This window comes from Arabidopsis thaliana, chromosome 2 (assembly GCF_000001735.4).
Source record: "Arabidopsis thaliana chromosome 2, partial sequence".
NCBI lineage: Eukaryota > Viridiplantae > Streptophyta > Magnoliopsida > Brassicales > Brassicaceae > Arabidopsis > Arabidopsis thaliana.
In genome coordinates, this window is record NC_003071.7 from 6,213,291 (window position 1) to 6,234,939 (window position 21,649).

The window sequence follows — 21,649 nt, forward strand, 5'->3', positions numbered from 1 at the left end:
CCAATAAGGTTTTTACGTTCATGATTTCTTGCACGACTATGATCTCGTCAATATGGAATTATACAACGTCTGCTATTTGAATATGGCTGCCTTAGGCTCTCTCAAATCTTATCTATACTGCATATTCGATTGGACGAAATGGAACTATGATTATTTGCCAATTTTGTCCATACATCAATATTTTCAAAGTATTCCCTGGAATTGTTTCTTATTGGTGTTAAGATTTTGTCATTGTTGAAGTACTTTTGATGTTATTTTTATACGTAATTAATTTAAATGAAGTGAAAAACAAGAAATGAAACTTTTTTGTTTTTATTCAATTGTTTCTTTTGTTAGTTTTTCTATTTCTAAAATCTTATTTTTCATACTTTGGAATATTTTTTAGTTTTTTTGTTCATCAAATATCCTATAATTTATTTAAACTTTTTAACCTAATGTAATAATACAAAATAAATTAGACGGTATGCTGTTGTAAATGTTACAGAATTCAGATCAAATTTAATCAACTATTTTTAAAAAATTAACAAGTAAGTCATGAAGAACATATAGTCTTTTTATGTTTAATGCATGTATCTACTATCTCTCCCACCTGCTTTATATATGACGCCACGTCTATGACGTAGGTCAAAACAGTAACATTAGATACTATACTATCAGACACACATTCATATGGCCAGAGATGACCAACCACTGGAGATGCTCTAAGAAATTTATCCTCGTAGGCTTTTCTCTTTTAAAAGTCAACATATTGGAGCCAGATGTTTATTTTATAAATACTAAGAACCACACCAAAGAAAAAACATTTCAAAGCAAAACAAAAGAGAGAGAGTGTATCCATTTTTGGAGGGGAAAACAAAGTATGCAGCAGCCCTGTGTGATAGTGGGTTCGAAGTACTGCTCACCAAACCCTGTAGGTTTGGCGATCGTCCGTAAGGTGATGAAGATAACGGACGGTAACTTCGTGATAACGAGTGCGGACGGTAAGTTATTGTTCAAGGTGAAGGATCCTTTGTTTAGTCTTCACGGCAAGAGGATCTTGCTGGATTGTTCTGGAGCTAAGGTCTTAACTTTGAGAGGGAAGGTAATTAAAAACAGAGCACATAACTTGATATATACAATTACTAATAGAGCTAGATTTGTTAATATTAAGATTTGGTGATTGCAGATGATGACCATGCATGACAGGTGGCAAGTGTTTAGAGGAGGGAGTACGGAGGAGGGTGCTCTACTATACACGGTGAAAAGATCGTCGATGATTCAGCTAGCCCCTAAACTTGAGGTGTTTTTGGCTAACAACGTAGAGGAGAAGATATGTGATTTCAAAGTCAAAGGGGCCTGGCTCGACGACTCTTGTGTTGTCTACGCCGGCGATTCTGACACCATTATTGCCCACGTAAACAAACTCTCTTTCCTTATTTTTGTTTTAGAAGACAGTATTTTACATGTAAATGTTTATATCATATATTTTCTAAATATCGAATAAAGTTTTTTTTTAAAATGCATTTAGTGATACATTATTTTACTACAAGTTTTACAGTATATTAAATATTTAAAAATTAAAGAAGATAAAAATTTTTTGATACATCTGGAATAAACATGTGTATATATTATACACATCGATATATATTATTATGAACTGGGAGTTTGCCAATGTGTTATTAATTGTTAAAACTTGAAAAATAAAAGTGGTATGGTTTGAATGGCAGATGTGCGGAAAGCAAACGATGCGAGGCTTTTTCTTCGGAAAGGACCATTTCTCCGTCACTGTTGATAAGAACGTTGATTATGCCTTCATTGCATCTCTCATTGTCATCCTTGTAGAAATAGAAAAAGCTGGTTTTATTACGAAAATGACAACACAAATGATAATAGGTTTTTAGGTATCAATTTTTAAAGCACTATCATATCGTTGTAGTAATTTAGGTTGTCAATACAATTTGGTGTAATGCACTAGCATCGTTTGCTTTTCGTACATCTGCATTCAAACCATACCAATTTTATTTCAAGTTTTAACAATTAATAAAACATTGGCAAACTCTCTGTTCATAATAATATATATCGATGGGTATAATATAGTATAGATATGTTTATTTTTGCTAAATACAAACACATGCCCTTAGCATATCTTCTAAGGACCACCTGTCATCAAGCTCGCTTAACGTCTTCAAGTCATACACCTCCACTACCACTTCTTGTTGCTATGTTTTACCTAAGCTCAACTTCCATTCCGCAACAATTCGAACAAATAAATCCAAGCACTAAAGCACCATCACCATTACCCGAACCTTTGTCAAAGCTCTACTTCATGTAGCTCTCCTCATGCCAGCGAGAATCATGTCTTTGACCCCTTCATCAACGCCATTTCTTCTCTTGACAGTGGCAATTTGTTCTTCCTTTGAATCGTTCTTGGAAGAATCGTCGATAAACTTTGATCTCACAAATACCATAAAGTTTCTTTGCTTTTGGCTCAAACCTCTCAAGAACCCTTTATCGATTAGCCCTATCTATCTTTTTATTTTTCTTTATTGTAACTTTGAGTATGCTCGTTATTGTTGTGCTTTAAACTTTGATAATTTTTCCCTCTATCTCTGTATTTGACTTCTACGTTAGTGGAATAAAAACAAACCATTGTCCAAAAAAAATTATATATATTAATATTTATTTTGAAATTATTACAGAATATTCTATTTTTGGCTAATTAGTTTTTTGATTTACCATTTTCCATCAAATATTGGAGATTTGAGACATTTTTGCCACTTAAAAACCTAAATATTTGGGAAAATAATTTCATAAAATACATACTTAATAAGAAATAGTATAACCTAAAAAGAACCAAAAATTAATGTATAAAATTATATTTTTAGATATTAAAAATGGCAAATTTAAAATATTTTAGGCAAAATTGCAAAAGTTACAAATGCTATTAAAATATGTCCCTTTCTCATAATTGACTTTATATTTTGCAAACTAATAAGTAAACAAATTTACATCCAAATACCAAAAACGAATTTAAGAAGCAAGAATTATTTGGATGTCGATTATATAGGATGCACGTCGTCTTAGCCTTCTATAAGTTAACAAACGTGAAAAAAGTTTTGATTAATGAAATCTTATATTTCTGAAGACTTTGATTATTTCCTAACCGCTGCAAGAAACAGTATACATATTACCATGCAATAATGGTCTCAAAGTCTTTTTAGTTAACAAGTCTTTCTAAATTATGCTACAGTTCAAAACAAATTCTTCCTCGCAAATGATGTTTCACATTTGTTATCTTGAGGGTATCGTAAATTGTTGTAATTCTAATGAATAAACCAACATTGATCTTGATTTTATATATTGATTTTTAGAGACCACCATAAACTTACATAATTTCCATCACAACTAATTTTACTCTAAAAATAACTTGTGATGAAATTCAAATGAAATTATTTATAATAAAAATTAAACTTTTATTTTAATAAGATTTTTTTGACCAAATTCTCTTCTTCCTTTATTTACCTAGCATTCTTACTTTGATTGTGGGCAACGAATTTGAAAAAGCTTGAAATTCTGAAATCAAAACTAAAGGGAGTGTATTCAGTCAAACATTTTAAGTGATTTGTATTCAAATAACGAATCCTATGTTGTTCAATTATAGATTTTTAAAAGTCTAATGAAATATAATGTTATTGAACTAGTGATTTGAAAATCTACTTAAAAATCCCTGTTATTAAAAACATTTTAAGGATTAACCTTAAGATCTTTAGTCCCTATTAAAACATTGGCCCTATTAATAACAAGGAAGATTTGCAAAAGTACCATTTTTCTAATCACCTTTTGCAACATTACCCTTTCTTCATGACCATTTTTTAAACTGCTCCTTCTAGTGCGGAAAATGACAATCTTGTCCTTAATGAAAGATTAGGATTTCACTTCATTTCTCTTCTGTTCGACAAACTGTTCCTCTTCGCTGAACTTTATCTCCGACGACGAATTGTATTTCAGATCTATCGCCAGATCCGATGACGACGACGAACAATCGCCAGATCCGACAAAGATCTGACAAAAAAAGTTTCATGCAATTTGGAGATCGCCAAATCCGACGAAGATCCGACGAAGAAATCACCAGATCCGGCAAAGGAATCTACGGTAATATGATTCTCGATTTCATAGTGGATCTGATAATAGTTTAGATCTAAATTTCAGTTCTAATTTGATTTATTTTGTACATGTTTCGCAGATGGATTCAGAGAGTGAAATCCTCACCTTACCTGAACAGATCTATAAAGAAGGTGACGAATCGATTTCAATGGGTTAGGCGAGAGTCTGTTTGAGAAGATTATAAGTTATTTTCTTGGTCCTTTAGTTGATTTGGGACCAAGAATTAAGGCAAAAAGGGGGACCAAGAATGAAAGCAATTAAAAAATTATTTTTTGGTGGTATTTCTGTCAATTGCCCTTAATTTTATATCTTAACGATGGTTAGATCACAAAAAAATAAAACTATACAGATTAAAAATATAAAAAAATAAGATTTTTCTTTGACAATGCTTCACACCATTCTAGTTAAACTAACACAAATATACTACTTCAATTTCACAACAATTAATTACAATAGTATATTGGATATCAAAGCCTCAAAAAACAATGAATCATACTACTAATCTTGTCAAGTTTGGAGGAAACACTAAGTAGTAGAATAATTTCTCTCAGTTTTATTAATCAGTCCAATATGCTTATTTATATAAAAAATATAATTTGTCTAACAAGTTTTTTTACATTTATGATACGAGTAAATTTACCTTTATAACAATAAGAAAATATATACAATTGTTAACTTTCCTAATACCAATAAAAAATATATTTCACATCGATGTCACGAAATTTCTGTTAGATGTGGTAGCTTTGCTGATCCTCCAAATTAATATGCAAGGTCTAGCTCATATTTTCGAATATGTGCTGTTTACGTTCAAAATAATATCATGGAGGGAATGAGGTTGGTAATTAGAATAATATTTTAAAATTCATGTTATTAAATATCTCTAAATCACATGACATTGGGCATGTTGGTTTAAGCTTGAAAATAACTTGAGTTATAAGTTATTAATTAAAAGACAGATAATGTGTGAATCTTTACGAATTATCTAAAGGTTATATGTTTAGGAGTTATCTAAACATATTCCTAATGTGATTAGTATTAGTCTTATGAATCTCTATATAAAGAGTTGCCATAGTGTGGTATACCTTTAAGAGTTTTGAGAGAGATAAATTAGGGAGCTTTAGTTTTGAGTTATTTTCTAAAGTTAATAAGAGAAAATCTTTTATATTTTTTTTATCTTATATTCAAACTCTAGAGGCCCTATAAGATTATTTTCAATTTTCTTTTTTAGTTCAAGGATTTAATCCATATACATGGTAGTTATGTATATGCAAAACCTGAATTAGACTATTTAGTCTTTTTTAATGTGATTTGTTGTGGATCAATTTGAAGATGCTTTGAAAATGTTAGCTTAAATGTTTAATGATAACTTGTGATGGATTTGGAACTGATTCAAAAAGAGCTTATGACCATTGATTCAGGTATTCTAACTCTTCTAATGAACTTATGCTATAAGTTTATTTATTTTAATTCATTCTATCAGTTATCATTTGTTTTCAGAATTCTAATTACACAAGTACAAATGTTCAGTTTGCCATGATCAACTTTTTTCCCATAGAGCTTCAAAACCCACCTTCTTCATAGATTTACATGGGGGAACAAAGATTCATTCAGATGTTGAGAAGCTATTTCAATGATTATTACATAGCTTCAAATATGGAGCTTGTAATAATTTCACATGATGCTAATGTTATTTAATTTCATATTTATTTTGGCATTCACTTTTACTCAAGTTTACATATCATAACTTTTTCTCACGACTTAATTTTTTTCCAGACAATATAGATGTCATTGAGAAACTCATCAATTAGTTCATGCACATTATTCACATCAACATCATGTCATCATCTCCATTTCATCCGTATATATCCGTTGTCGTTCATCATCTTTGTGGCTAAAATCATTTTTGCAGTTGATAGATGACCACTTAAAACTTTGGGGGAAAAAGGTGAATTTGAACGAACCCATCTGCTGCAGTCTCCTTTTCTTAACTTACAAGTACTGCAGCAGTTGGATGTTTGTTTGCAATAACTATCTTGACTTTCGATAGAATTCCGGTTTACTAGGATGCTTCTCTTAGAAGAAAATGCTTCCAGAAAAGAAACAAGAGGGTGGTTCTCTTGGGTCAGGAGGAGATAGATGTGAGTTTTGTTTACCTTTCTATACTCTGTCATTGTTAACTTTGTTTTGTCTTGCTGCAAAATTTCTTTGGAGTTGTTGCTAGGGTCTCTTATTACTTTTGATGTGTGAATTTAAATTCTATGCTTGTAGGAGAATTCTACTAGAAAGCATATAGGTAAGCCGCGCGGAGAAAATAGAATAGAATATGCAGATTGTCTCTTGTTTGGGGCTTCACTGTGTAGTTTTGTTGCATTATTTATTTGTGTAGAAATTGAGCCACTTGATATCTTACCAAATATATTGTAGAAAAGACTTGAATTCTTTGTATATTACATTTTAAATGCAGTCTTCGTTTACATTAGTCTTGCAGCTGGCAACATCTTCATCAAAACGGAATTTGTCAAAGCTTCACAAGAGGAAGCATCAAATCACTACAGTTACGGATGGTGATTTACTGATATTGTACATGAAGTGTCTCTAGGTAGAGAGTATATTGACTGATACGGGAAAACGGCTTTTTTCAACCCAAACTATTTGCTGGCGGGTTTTTCCAACCCGAACTCAGATCCCTAGTCTATTTCAACCAAAACTACAAACTATTTCAAATTCCAAACCTCAACTACATAATCGTTAGCCGATTTCAACATGACCTGTGACAACGTTATGAAACCGTTAAACCGTGCTGAGTCAGCAACACTATGGCATCAGAGCTGTACAAAACGACATTGTTTAACACAGTTTTGGTTGTCTGCTAGAGAGAAAACGACGTCGTTGAACATTTTGGGGAAATTAAAACTTAGGGTTCTTCGTGAGATAGAATACCGAGAGAGAGTTAGAGTGGAAACGATTTTGGAATGGGTGATAGAAGAAGAGGGTTCCCAACGAGCTGCAGATGCGATAAGGCTGTAAAGATGGGTACGTCGAGGACTGCTAAAACCCCTGGAAGGTTATTTCACTCTTGTCCTAACGGATCCAATGAGGTATACTTTCAATTTTCAGATTTAATCTAGTTTGAATTATTGGGTTTTGAGTTTGGGTTTGTTACATGATCGATGGTATCGCACATTTAAATGGACTGATGAGTGTATGATTGAGGATTTGAAGTTGAAAATGAGTAATGTGGAAGAAGATTCAATCACATTACAAAAGGGTTTCAATGCTTGTGAATCAGAAATTGAAAATCTTCAAATGGAAACTCAAGTTTGTGAAGCTGTAGTGAAGAAAGAAATCTTCGCAAAATGGAGCTTCAAAGCTTAAAGAATATGATCAGGTGTGTCTTAGTGATGATTGTGGTTTACATATTTGTGTTCTGATGGTGTTTGTAATGGAATCACGTTTAGAGATAAGCTAATGGTGTTTGATTGTAGTAATTGTCTTAAGCTAATGGTGTTTGTTTGTAGTAATTGTGTTTGAACTATGAGTTAGTTAGTTATGTTGTTTGTAGTAATTGTGTTTGTATCTTAAAGTATGAGATATTGTAATGGGATTTGAATTATGTCTGAATTTGTAACCTTAAACTTGGTTTTCATTAAAACCTTAAACTTGTTCAATCATGTAGACAAGCAAACCAAACATCTATAACAAGCATTCTTATATGTTCTAATAAGTCATCTTACCACCAAAAAAAAAATGTCTTCATGATTCTGATATTGTCCATACCCGTAGCAGTTCCATTGCCAAAAACCTACCAAATCGTCAACATCACCGGATTCTACATCCTCTAAAAACCCACAAAAGCATCATAACATCTCCTCCATGCTCCAAAATCCACCTAAAATAGCAACTCTTTAAAAAAAAAACAAGTCAAAGTCAGAGATTTGATAGACCAAAATTATTACAAAACCAAAAATGTGCATAAAGAGAAGAGTTAAACCTGATCTACTATTTTGTTAGTTGAGTTGGACCTAGAGACTGAGACTCCTCTATTGGAGTATTTTTCTTTGACTTATGCATCTTCAGGACCATATTATTGCATTTGGTTACATTGTGGCCATCTTCTCCACATCTTCCACAATGCATAATTCTCCTCCTCCTTGAAACTTTCTTAATTGGAGATTCATGTCTTCCCTTTTTTTCTTTGGTTTCGGTTTCCTTCCTTTCATGTTCTGGATTTCCTCAACCATAGCAGGTGGCGCCTTAATCACATCTCCAGAGATCCTCCAAAAACACAGACATTTTACAAGTTCTATTGATTTACTGTAAATATGTTTCTGCTTTGCATTCGAGTACTATTCAGATGTATAATCTTCATGGTTTAGTCTCTTGTTATTAATGATCCATAATGCATGACGACAAGATAGCCCAGTCATCTCCCATTTCCGACAAGCACAAGTCTTCATTCCCATGTGCAAGCTGACATATTTGCCACAATCAAGAACCTCACATCTACCATTCTCTAATCCTGAAACATACTTGGTGAACTTCAATTTTTCCTGCTCCAAAGCTATGAACTCTGCAGCTCTCTTTGTGAATCTTCCTTTGTAAGTCTCCGCTTTCTTCATCCGCATCTCAATACACTGCATTGTTCTTCTCCTCATAGTCTCTAGCATCTCAACCATCGGCAAATATTTTGTAGGATCAATTGCATTGTTGAATGACTCTAACATGTTATTGTGCACATCTTTACAACTCGTTGTGGGTGCACAGAAGGCAAGACTGCAATTCTATGGAGTTCTCTGCATTATTGCATCATACAGCCGCATATCATAAGCTTTTACCCTTTCAAGGTTAGCTTCATACTCTTACAATATATAACTCTCAACCACACTCCAAAACAAACCTTTCATATCGTTTTGACATGGGGAAAGCTTCTTCAGATTCCCATATATATGTCTAGCACACATCCTATATTCAACCTTTGGTAGTTTCCTCTCTATAGCATTCAACAAACCCTGAAAATGAAACAGAGAAATCATGAGAAGATAGCAAAAATGTTTTACAATCTTGAGAAAAGTAAACTCGCTGACCTTTTGTCTATAAGAGATGACGGTATATACCTGACCATCTTGCAGATTTACACAATCACCATTCAGCTTCTGTATGAACCAAGTCCAGTTGTCTTCATTCTCTACATCGACCACAGCACAAAATGGGTACATTCCATTGTTTGCATATCTACCAACAGCTGCCAATAACTGTCCTTTAAGAGTGCTTTTGAGAAAGCATCCATCAAGTCCAAATATAGGACGACACCATGTGCTCCATTGGGTTCTTAGGTTTGCAAAACAAACATAAAACTTGTGAAAGAGTTTTGTTCTTTCATCATCTAAAACTATGTTTAACTCCACTAGATCCAGGGTTCGACCTATCAAACAAAAATAGACTAATCACATCGCTGGAAATATGTAAGACTCAAACTGGACATTCAACATCAAAAAAATAAAATCACTGTCACAGCTACGTGTGGTAGTCTTTGAGCCTATAAAACTGCTCCTCATGCTCTTTTTGAATGATGTCCAATGCTTTCTTTTTTCCTTTTCTACACTTGTCTATTGAGGCAATGAGATTGTAGGTCTCAAGATATTCTCTTCTATTGTCCTCGGCTTGAGGCCAGGATCAGTCCTTATATCATCAAAAAACAACTTTGCAATCACTCTTGATTTCAAAATCTTGTTATTTCCATCTTATATGCAAGAGTGTTCATGCTCAAATGTCTTCACGTGCCACTTTCAAGGTACTCTTCGTACGAGCAATGTATCCTCCAATCACACGGATGTTCAGCATCTTCTACTCCACACTCTGCTGACTTCTTGTCTTTCCCCCATCTTGTTAACTTAATGTTATATCCAGTCTTTAAATAATAGTCCAATAAAGCTTCTTGGAACTCATCTAAGCTTTCAAACACTTGGTACATCTTTAATTAACCACTTCCTCGCTTACATCTCACCAATGTCTCCTCTTCACCTTCATCATCAGAATTAGGAGGAGTATTGTGGTAGTCAAACTCTTCTTCATCCTCATCTTCTTCAGCACACGGAGCTACATTCCTTTCTACTCTCAGTTCTTCCTCACATGGCTCACCATCAATCTCCTCATCGTCATTCTCTGTTGACTCCTCCAAAAACACATTTAAAACTCTTACACATCGACCCCCATCACACATCATCTTGAAACTATTATCCTTTTCAAACAATTGCCTCCGATCTTTACTATCCTCATAAGGATAAGTATACGACACCTTCTTCCAATACATTACATCACCCAATTTATTCCTCAATTTTGTGAACAACTCTTCGTGTTCACACTCAAAACTTAACACCCCACCACCCATATAAGCAACATCTTCGTTTTCATTAATCACCCAATGTCCACTGTGGTACACAGTGAATCTTACCTCTATCGGAAAACTGAAAAAGACATCGAACATCCACATTAAAACAAACGAAAATTCTCTTAGGCATTTCATCGAACACTTGGTGTCTATCCTAAAATCGAACACTACCCTTGAACAAATAGAGTTTTAGACAATTTCATATAAAGAAAATGTATAAAAGGAATATATTCACACTCAATACCCTTTAAAACTGAAAATTCAACCCAAAAACATGCAAAATTGACATTCATAGTTTTAAAAGTAACTCATTACCTCATTTGAACTTCTCAAGGATCTAGAATTCTCCGATTATGAAGCCTCTTCCTCGTTTTCCTACTGCACTATCTTCATCGTTTTCTCCTCTCGGCAACGCACATTCACTCTTTCTCTGATTCGAAACAATGAACACGAAAGACCTAATTTTAATTTTCCCCCAAATTAAAACGACGTCGTTTTGTCAAATCAACTCAATACGAGTTAAACGACGTCGTCTTTACTATGCCCAAATGCCACGTCGTCGACCTTTAATCCGTTGACTCAGCATCCCTTAAACATCAATTAACACCGTTAAAATCTATATTGAAATTGGCTACTGTAACAAAGATTAGGTTTTCAATTTAAATTTAATTTCGGTTCAGGTTGAAATAGACTGGGATCTGAGTTCGGGTTGGAAAAACCCGCCAGTAATTAGTTTGGGTTGAAAAATATCGTTTTCCCAATGGTCCATGCTGATAACCCACATTAATATCATCAATTAAATGATGCCTTTGTAATATGAGACAACCTTCTTTTTTTTTTAATTTTTTTTTAAACGTAAGCTCACAACTTTCATACTAGAATATATATCGTTGGGTTACTTCAAGAATTATCACAATAAGTGACGGATCTACAGTATTAGTAAGTAGAAGTTTGTCATTGTCATCGGTTGGATCATTTGGTAATGTATATATCCTCATATTACGGCTGGTCAATAGATCAGTATATTTGAAAAGTTTGTCTAAAAACTTCTTCAAATCATGAATTTAGTCAACAACAAAGAAGTTCGTTTTTTGGCGGAAGATGGACCAAGAACGAGATGTCAAACTGATGGATCATAGAAAGGCTTAACTGAAACATTCTTAGGGTTAGGAATGGATTTCTTTTTGCAAATATATATTACACCATTGATGGGTGTAAGATGTTAACGTTTTAATATGGACTATGTCACATACATGATCGATTGCCAAACATTCAAGACGGACAGTTCAAAGTTGCTTACAATGACGTAGACTTCGTTCTAGTAACATAATGGAGTATTTTTCTGTTCATGTTTTATAACGAGTAAATTGTTGATCTAATTAATTGAAGATTAAAATAAGTACCATAATTAGTTTTTCAATGACATAATCATTAAAATATAGGATGCATTGTCTAGTGATTTCTAATCCTATTCTACCTTAGAATCATCTTTGACCGTTTTCATGATTCACAAACAGAATAACAACAAGCTTTGGTAACCCAATTCACGACCGCAGCCACTACATCTGGGGAGAGTCTGTCCTCTCAACAGCCACTAAGGTGAATTCTAATAATCGGGAATGTAGAACCAAAATATGTGGAAACGGATTTTTAAGAATATTACGTGCTCTAACTCTAAGAAATGCCAATATATTTTTTTCTTAGAGCAAGCCTAGAGTTTTCTTTTGGTTTTAGAGGCCTTTAACTTATTTGTATTTTTTAATAAATATTTATACACATCCTGCATATGATGCTTCTTATTGAAATATATATTCACGTCCTTTGTGCAGGTCCGTGTTTTATATGTGTGTGTATATGCCATATGTGTAACATGATCACACATCAGTAAGGCTTCTGGTTCGCATAGTTCCCCGGAGGATCATAATTGCAACTGATGATGGTTCCACCATTGTTACATCTCACTTTAGCACATCCGAGTCTCACAGAATTTCTCCAAACGACCTGAGTGTAGTGACCGCAAACTCCGTTGCACGTGTTTGTATCGTAGTTGTAGTTAGCCTTCTCGTTAACCCACAAGTTCACGGCAGCAACACCAGACAAGTCACCGCCACTCTTTGCCAAGTTCTCCCCGTAAGGCCCACGGGAATGTACGAGTCTGCAGTCTCCTTTTAGTTGGTTTGCGTAGTTCCGAGCGTAGGCTGCAAGTCCTTCGTCCCACTGCATGGGGCCTACGCCTATCTGCGATCGTGCCTGGTTGTGAGCATTTACATAGTCTTGCTGGCTGTCTTGAGCCTTCAAGGGAACAACAAGAGCACCCACAAGTGCTGCCAAGATTATTAGAATTCGAGAGTAGCTTGTGACTTTCATTTTTCTTAGTTGAAATAATGGCTATTTCCAAGCTTTGTTTGTGTTATGATTTTGGGGTTTGTAAACATTGTTTATATAGAGATTTGAAAACTATCTTTCGTTTTGTTTGCCATAATAAATAAACAAAGTCTTGCTGAACATTTAAACCTCTTTTATGGGTTTAATCTTTCACCTTTGGATAGGAGATAGGAGATAAAATAAACCCAACATTTAATACGGTAGCTAGTCGGGAACCCCCTAACCCATAGGTCTAAATTTCTTCTCACATCTTCATATGAAAACAATTTTTAAAAAGAAACATAAGAAAGTACCAAAAATATATAACAGCCTAAACAAAATAACAAACAAATTTAAACCAAGATTATCGAAATTTTTGGTTCAATTCGGCAAGGGATATCTAACTACAACCAAACCAAATTTTTATAATTTTGAATTTAGTTAAGCGAAGATTTTGTTCAGTCTAACTCTGGATACCCTTCTTTCAAATTGAATAACTGAAGTTCATAAATTTTGTGAACATGACTTATAAGCCCCAATGCCTAACCATAATTATCTCTTCAATCTTGTAAATAGTCTGAACTAAAATTGCCAAAATATTTATTACAACCTAAATTTTAGATATGGGCATATATCGTATTATAAAGTGATTATCTATGTGGTGTTGGAGATTAATATTATAATGAAAACAGTTAAAACAAATCATAAGCACCCTAAAAATTCTTACTTGTGGTTTTTATCTCTGATTTAACAAAATCGATCATATCTTCAACATTCTTTAATGTTGTAGTTTATTTTTTGTTTTCCTGCAAAAGTAAGAATTTTTCAAATCTATTAAAAAATAAAATTTTCAAAATGCTATTTTTACGAAAATCTGACGAATTTGCCATTTTTAACATTTAAAAATATATGTATTTATGATTTTATTTTGGAAAAATACGTACTTATATCAAATACTAAACTCTAAAAACAAATGAAAGAGAATAAACTCAAACATAATGAGTAAAATGTACGTTAAATTACATTTTTATATTATGAAAAAAGGCAAAATCAAACTATTTAAAAGAAGAAAAAATCCACAAATGTCAATAAAAAAAATGGCGAATCCATAATTAATTCGATTTTTAAAGCATTTTTGAGAAAAGTGGAAGCTTATTTTCTTTATTCATTTTCCAGTCTCCATTGTATTACAAAACTTTTTGCCTCACTGCTAAAATATGAATTAATATTGTCCGTGGACATATTTAATACCCCATTAGAAAATCAAATAATTATGAGAAAAGATACATGCAATTATTTAAAAGAAAATATTTACAAGTGAAATGTTATGAAAATAGTGTTTCATGCATGTATTTCTTTCCTACGGTCTTGCTTATGTTTGTAACATGGAGCCATGAGGGAATAAAACAAGAAGTCTTTCTTTATGATTTATAAAAAAAAAGGAAGGAAAAAATAAGGAAAAAAGATAGTCAGCTACACCAAGTATGACGAAATACATGATCACACATACCAAGTTTAAAAATGTACAACTAATTACACAAATTAGATGTATTGTATGCCCACATATACCAACTATATGACGACATGTGGTCAACATCACGAAATCCGGTGTTGACCATCGTTGATCGGCATTGACCACATGTCGTGATGTTGATGTTGACCACATATCGTCATATAGTTGATATATGTGGGTATGCAATAAATTTAGTTCGTGTAGTTGGTTGTACATTTCTAAACTTAGCATGTGTGACCCATGTATTCCCTTCTACTTGGTGTAGCTGAGTATTTTTTTTCCAAAAAATAAAGCATAATCCATGAGGGAATAAAACAAAGCCATCTTCACTTGTTAAATAAGTCATTGATACAATAATTCCACGGTAATAGTTACTTGCTTCTTGCAGGGGATGGAATAATCAAAGCTGCTTCTTGAATGAGGTTTGTTAAGTTAGGCAAATATGACATATCATTTTGAAAGAAAACACAAATTGAATGGTGGCTAAGCTAATAGATAAGAAGTCTAATAGCTTTTTATTCATACTGGATGCTGTCAATTTGTCATTATTAAACTATTTTCATATAATTTATACGTAATTAAATAAATGTAAAACAATAAAATACGTTAGGTCGGGTGAGTTAAATATATGTACATGCAGCGTGAGTTAATTAAGAATATATATATGTAAATCAGATATTTAGGTGTGATAAATCATGCAAAACGAATATTCCTATTTTAACCCTATTGTTCAGGATACTTGTAGGGGACTGAAAAAAGATTTGGGAAATATGGATATTGCGCATTTAATGCGGCGACAAAAACCTGCCAAAAAATCCCGCCGGCGTAAGTTACAGAAAAAGAATCGTAATGATGAGCCATGATATTATTTGGGTTGCGTGTTTGGCTATTTGTTACTCCACTATCATTGTTGCTTCAACAACAAAAGTAGAAACACATGACGGAAAAGAACCTACATTTACTATTGCGAAGATAACAAAATCAAAGTAATTAGAGACTCAGATAAGCAGTTAATTCTCGAGTTACTTTGTTCAACTTCGATAGAGGGTAATAAATAGTCCACCCTGCCTTAGGGTTTGTAACTTCTGTCATACTTGTCTGCTAACGTTGCGGTTATGGTTGATTATCGACAAGCACCATGGCGATGGTCGTTAGACTGGTTCGAGGAGAGTGGAAAAGACATGAATCCGGATGCTATGAACACGTAGCCGAGTTAGATGGGTTATGCTTGGCGGTAAAGCTCCGTGAGAGAGACACGTTCGCTAAAGTGGTTGAAGCTGTGAAGGAAAGACTGACGCTAAGACCGGAAGATGAAGTGGAACTATCCTATCAGTGGCCGCAGTGGATGATGGGGCCAGATTGGCAGCGGGCAAACCCAATCCATATTCTCGATGACGAGGATATGACGTTGTTTATTGCAATTCATTCTGATCTAGAGGAGGTTCAGCTGAAGGCCCAAACCATACGGAAGATTGTGGGGACCCCAACAGTTAATTCATACCAAAGCGTCTTAGATATAGGATGTATGACTTTAGAAACGATATCTGATAAGTACTGGAATAGCAGTGAAACAAGAGCAGCTTGGGATTCGGTAGTAACAAGAATGTTATTCGGTAACGTTCCTGGTATTAGTGTGACTGGGATTAACGGACAGGACAAGAACGGTGCCAGAACACACTTAGGCAGGAGTGGGGGCATAATTATACGAGAGAATGCGAGAGAGACGGGTGTAGGAAGCGTCGCACCGAGAAATCTAACCCAAGGGCAACCAAGTGCAACCGCTAAAGGGAAAGAATATGTCCTGGACGAGGAGAGCATTAAGGACTTGGAGTTTGCAATGTGGAGGGAAAACAAACAGGCAAAAATGCTGAGAGAGATGCAAAATAGAGAAATCCGTCTGGCTGGCTCGCTAGGACGACAAGTCAATAGTACCCCGATTAATGTTCAAGATAACGTGGTTGGAGGGCATTCAAATTCAAACCCAGAGGAGTCTATACGTCTTACCCTTGGAAGCGCAGATCTAGCTCGTGGCGATATCTCAATAGTGGCGCTATCTTCAACAGACTCGACATTTAAGACACCACAGAATAGTATAACCTTCTCAAGTTGAGGAGCTGATGGACGAAGATGAATTATCTAGCAACAATTGTCTGGCCATGATAGGTATGTTATCTTGTAAAGTGTAGATTATCGAATAATGTATGTGTTGCCACATAACACTAACGAACACATTTGAAAATGGCTTCTTCGTCATACTCAGACCCGTTCGGCACGAGGTGGCACATTACTACTCAGATCCGGACGGACCACTCTGTATGGAACCAATAAATACACCAAGATTGAGTAGGGTTAACAACATTGTAAGGGGGGGTGGAAATCATTGCAACTCAAGAACAAGTTATGACGTTAAATACCCAGGTTAGCCGGAGGATGGCAGATATCTATTTGAAAGAAACACCAGTACCAACCGTGTTGTATGACGAGGACGCCCCACCATATTTCGACGATCCGGGAGAAGAAGGTAAAACATGTTAGGACCTAATTCAAAGTTTGCAAACTAAATTTTAGTGTAGCCGCTAATTTTAATGTGTTCTTATAGAATACTTATGGATACATTACAGTTATCAATCTTGTAGCTGCTAATATATATGGCGATTTAGATGTCTACCTGTAATCAATAAGTTATCTAACAAAATGGTAAACTGCACATTATTTGCATCACACTCTAAAGGATGCCGACTACGAAGGAGACAATATCTTCATTGGCAGATTGTTCAAGAATAAAGAAGACTGCGCAACAAAACTTGCAATACATGCGATACGGCGAAAGTTTCATTTCATTTACGCGAAGTCTTACCCTAACATTCTCCTCGCTGCGTGCGTAAGCCATACATGCCCGTGGCGTATTTACGCAACAAAAATGGAGGATAGTGAACGATTCGAGATAAAATGTGCAACCCAACAGCACACTTGCAGTGTAGACGCAAGGGGAGACTTTCACAAACAAGCATCTACAGCTGTGATTGGGAAATTGATGAGAACAAAATACCTGGGGGTTGGTAGGGGGTCAAGGCCTAACGAGTTGAGGAAGATGCTCCGTGATGAGTTCAGCCTAAATGTCTCGTACCGGAAATAGCTATGGATAATGCCATGGGCTCGGCAATGGGAAGCTACGCATTGATCAAGCCTTATTTCAAACTTCTGCTGGAAACAAACCCTAACTCGCTAGTGGCCCTTGATACGGAAAAAGATAACCAAGGTGTGGAGCGGTTTAGGTACTTATTTTTTGCCCTAGCTGCTACAGTCCAAGGTTATTCTTATATGAGAAAGGTGATAGTGATTGATGGGAATCATCAGGGGGGCCGATACGGAGGCTGCTTAATTGCTGTCAGCGCTCCAGATGCAAATTTTTAAGTCTTCCCCATTGCTTTTGGGATAGTGAACAGCGAGAATGACTATGCGTGGACATGGTTCATGGAGAGGCTCACGGACACCATACCAGATGATCCAGATTTGGTCTTCGTTTCAGACAGGCACTCATCTATATATGCTAGCATACGCAAGGTAAGTTATATCCGGTAACAAGATAATGTTACTAGATAACGTTACACTTACAAAGCTAATTTTTCTAGTACCTCGCAAGACTTACTTTACCTGATACGTGAGTATATATATATATATATATCATAACTCTAAAACATTGTCATGAATCTCCAGGTTTATCTCATGTCTTCACACGCGGCCTGCGTTGTCCATTTAAAGAGGAACATAGTCTCAATATTCAAGTCAGAAGGGTTGATTTGGTCGCCAATGCAGCTCGGGCTTACCGGTCGCCAATGCAGCCCGGGATTACCTCGAAGGCATTGGGTTTGAACATTGCACGCGCTCGCATTTTGTGGGAGATATGTATGATTTCATGACGAGCAACATAGCAGAGTCGCAAAACAATGTTTTAACCATGGCAAGGGATTATCCGGTAAATTTGCTGCTAGAGACTCTTCGAACAACACTGGTCACATGGTTTGCCCTCCGGCAAGAAGCTGCACAACTCGAGGGGAATCATTTACCTTCAAATGTGAATGAGATGGTCATTGAAATTTTTGAAAAAGAGCAGGGTATGTCGTACTTAAAATCGGAGATGCATTTTATGAAGTGCGAGACAAAGAAGACTCGGCATTTGCGGTTAACCTTTGGGAGAGGACATGCACATGCACAAAATTCCAGCTACTAACAATTCCATGTTCCCATGCTATAGCAGCAGCGATAAAGGAAGCAATTCGTGTCGAAACAATGGTAGGCGTCCGCTACACCGTTCCATATCTGAGATTGGCGTACAAGGGTATTATCATACCCGTCCCCGACATGGATACACTGACTCCTTCCCCCAATGATGTCGGAGGTGGCAAACTTGCCCACCTTACGTTTGTAGGCCACCTGAAAGGCCGCTGAAGAGAAGACTATTCTCTAGGGGAGAGTTCAAGGTAATCCACGAATCTGTGTATGAAGGTAACATTGCTGTTAAACGGATACACATAACGATAAGAAATCGATCTAGTGTGGCTGTTATTTTTGTCCAGAGGACATCAGCAAAATGTTGCTCAAGATGCAGGACAATAGGACATAATAGGGCAACATGCAGAGGACCAATCACGGTAACATGGATATTAGCAATTAATAATACTAAAACATGCCAACAATCAACCATTGTAACCAAACAAGTAATTTCGTGTAGGATCTTTAGATGGGATAAGGAGGAATTTCGTGTAACCAAACAAGTAATTTTGTGTAGGGTCCTTAGATGGGATAAACATTGTTATCAGCTAAGTACAGTGGTATGGCGTTAAGGACAGTAAAAAAATATCTCCTACACAACTGAGCAAGTCCGGTTCAGATCCTTTACAATAATCGGTAGGTAAAACATTATCCTGATATGAAGTTGCCGCATACTAAACTTGTTATCAGATACTGATAGTAAGCATATATCATAAAATTAACATCGGTATTATCAACGATAACAACAGTTGAATGGTGTTAACAAAACTGTTAGCGCTAGAATGAAAACAAAGCGTTACCTCGCATTTTGCATCCACATCTTAAGCATTGCCGAGCTTGAGGGCCACGACCTGACGAGGACCTACGACAACGGCGGGATCTTCATCGGAATCAGAACCAACGACCTCATCTATTTGAGGGCCTTCCTGTATATCAGGTGCTGCTTCCAAGACAATGAGTTGCAATGCGTAAAGAAGACCTTGAACCGCCACGCAAGTGGTAGCGAGCTGTTTAACTTCCCTCTCTTTAATGGAAGTCATCATCATCTCAAAAGACAATCGCACCCAAGGGTATTTCAGAAATCTCTACAGATCATCAGCCATTTCGGCGGTAGGCAACAAAAAACCATCCACAAGAGCCAAACAAGCATATCTTAACCTAATTTTCCGATCTGTTACCACCTTCTTCTTAAGCATCGTTATAACTCTTTCAATAGTTACGTCTTCTTCGAGACCAAACAAGGAACTGTAATAGGGATCTGCTTCCCAGCCGTCCTTTTCTTCTTCTTATTTTCTACCTTTGGATATTTTCCACACGGAAGGCCAGTAACAATCTTGAACTCCCTCAACAAAAATCGGACAGGAGTACTAGCGTAAACTACCCAAATTTCATGCGGTTTGGCAACTTCCAATTGCCTACTCAGTAAAAAAATACCAAAGCTCGCAGAAAACGCCGGCTTATTCAGAAAATCCAAAAGTCCCCAAGCGAACTATTAAGGACGAAGGACCGCTCTTCATCGTCAAGGGTGTTTATAATGCCGCATAGGGTTTCGATTTTGTGATAGACATTAACCCTCTCGCCGAGAGGTTCTTCTCCAAAGGCAATCAAACGATTCGGTAAATCAACTTCACCCATCTGCAAAAAAAAAAGGGTTTTATCACCAACGGCAGAGCCAACGAAAACCCTAAATCAGAGCAAATTGAAATCAAATCCATACTGTACAAGCGAATCCCAGCGGTAACCGAGTTAGATCAGATATAAAGGAGTATACTGCCTAAACAATGAAAGATTGAGCACGGTATTGAACAACGAAATTCCTGCTATGAAAGACGGTTTACTCTTTCACTCTTTCTAGGGTACTTCAATAAACGAAGATAAGAACAGATAAGTAGAGATGAAAGGTGACGACGCTTCGGGTTTCTAGTAAAGTTCAACTCAGTTCATTATTAGGATCACGTTTCTTCAAAACAAATTTACCAAAAAAGATTATGTTGCCGTCTGACACAATACTAGTCTAGCGGTAATGAAATTTTCGAAAATATAATACAGGGGTATCATGGTATTTGCCATAGGAACAGCGTAAGATAAACAGTCGAATAACGATCGACTTAATTTTCGAGTCTTCCGAGTACAGATAATGATAATACCCTTATTAGTTTTCATATATCTAATTAAAATCTTCTATATCGAATTATCTCTTTTATTTTTTTTGTCCTTTTGGGTCATAAATATCTTTTTTTTGGTCATCAAATATCTTATATATAGGTTCACTTTTAAAAAATCCTAACATAATTATACAAACTAAATTAGAAATATGGTACGTTTTGTGAATCTATTAATAATAACAATCCGAATAAATGACATTTGCACTTCCGAACAGTTGTGTCTATTAAAATATTGACGGTTACTTTTTTAACATTTGTGTCTTTTCATCATAAACAGTTGTGTCTGTTAAATTGTTGACTGGTACTTTTGTACATTCGTGTCTTTTCATCGTAAACAGTTGTGTCTGTTAAATTGTTGACGGTTACATTTTTATATTCGTGTCTTTTCATCGTAAACAGTTGTGTCTGTTAAAATATTAACGGTTACTTTTTTATATTTGTGTCTTTTCATTGACGGTTATTTTCTATATTCGTGTCTTTTCATCATAAACAATTGTGTCTGTTAAAATATTGACGGTTACTTTTTTGCATTCGTGTCTTTTTAGCGTAACTTTTGGTTAACATTGACGGTTATTTTTCTGTTAGTTTCTTTTTATCGCAACTTCTCATAAAACTGTATTTTAATCGTAAACAGTTATGTCCTTTAAAATATTGACGGTTACCTTTTAACATTCGTGTCTTTCATCGTAAATAGTTGTGTCTGTTAAAATATTAACGGTTATTCTTTTATATTCGTGTCTTTTTATCGTAACTATTGGTTAACATTGACAGTTACTTTTTCTGTTAGTATTTTTTTATCAAAAC

At 35.4% G+C, this 21,649-nt stretch overlaps 2 protein-coding genes, 1 non-coding gene and 4 pseudogenes across 11 annotated transcripts; 4 read left to right on the plus strand and 3 right to left on the minus strand.

Moving 5' to 3' along the window:
- The first annotated feature begins 326 nt into the window (after positions 1-326).
- On the plus strand, positions 327-2,642 carry LURP1 (LURP-one-like protein (DUF567)). Of its 4 annotated transcripts, none has more exons than NM_001335426.1 (3): positions 327-1,081; positions 1,166-1,393; positions 1,707-2,642. In NM_001335426.1, exons 1-3 carry the CDS (start codon positions 680-682, stop codon positions 1,878-1,880), a joined length of 804 nt encoding a protein of 267 aa, NP_001324391.1. In that variant the 5' UTR covers positions 327-679; the 3' UTR covers positions 1,881-2,642. The 4 variants fall into 4 exon arrangements, with proteins under 4 accessions (NP_001324391.1, NP_001324390.1, NP_179062.1 ...); NM_127019.4 differs by having other exon boundaries at positions 682-1,081; positions 1,707-2,611; NM_001335427.1 differs by having other exon boundaries at positions 386-1,081; positions 1,166-1,736.
- Positions 2,643-5,622: 2,980 nt separating this feature from the next.
- Positions 5,623-7,057, plus strand: AT2G00580. Of its 2 annotated transcripts, none has more exons than NR_143637.1 (2): positions 5,623-6,281; positions 6,624-7,057. It is a non-coding gene; the product is annotated as an uncharacterized misc_RNA (transcript). The 2 variants fall into 2 exon arrangements; NR_143638.1 differs by lacking the exon at positions 6,624-7,057 and adding an exon at positions 6,412-6,607.
- A 1,432-nt stretch (positions 7,058-8,489) lies between these two features.
- AT2G14570 lies at positions 8,490-10,627 on the minus strand (annotated as a pseudogene; the record flags this gene model as incomplete). Its single annotated transcript has 4 exons — positions 8,490-8,860; positions 9,041-9,152; positions 9,228-9,565; positions 10,141-10,627.
- A 1,433-nt stretch (positions 10,628-12,060) lies between these two features.
- Positions 12,061-12,937, minus strand: PRB1 (basic pathogenesis-related protein 1). Its single transcript, NM_127021.3, has one exon. The coding sequence runs from the start codon at positions 12,896-12,898 to the stop codon at positions 12,413-12,415; it is 486 nt and encodes a 161-aa protein (NP_179064.1). The 5' UTR covers positions 12,899-12,937; the 3' UTR covers positions 12,061-12,412.
- A 2,609-nt stretch (positions 12,938-15,546) lies between these two features.
- On the plus strand, positions 15,547-16,518 carry AT2G14590 (annotated as a pseudogene; the record flags this gene model as incomplete). The annotated part of the gene is made up of 1 exon: positions 15,547-16,518.
- A 320-nt stretch (positions 16,519-16,838) lies between these two features.
- Positions 16,839-18,857, plus strand: AT2G14595 (annotated as a pseudogene; the record flags this gene model as incomplete). The annotated part of the gene is made up of 1 exon: positions 16,839-18,857.
- Positions 18,858-19,501: 644 nt separating this feature from the next.
- Positions 19,502-19,723, minus strand: AT2G14600 (annotated as a pseudogene; the record flags this gene model as incomplete). The annotated part of the gene is made up of 1 exon: positions 19,502-19,723.
- Between the last annotated feature and the right edge of the window lie 1,926 nt (positions 19,724-21,649).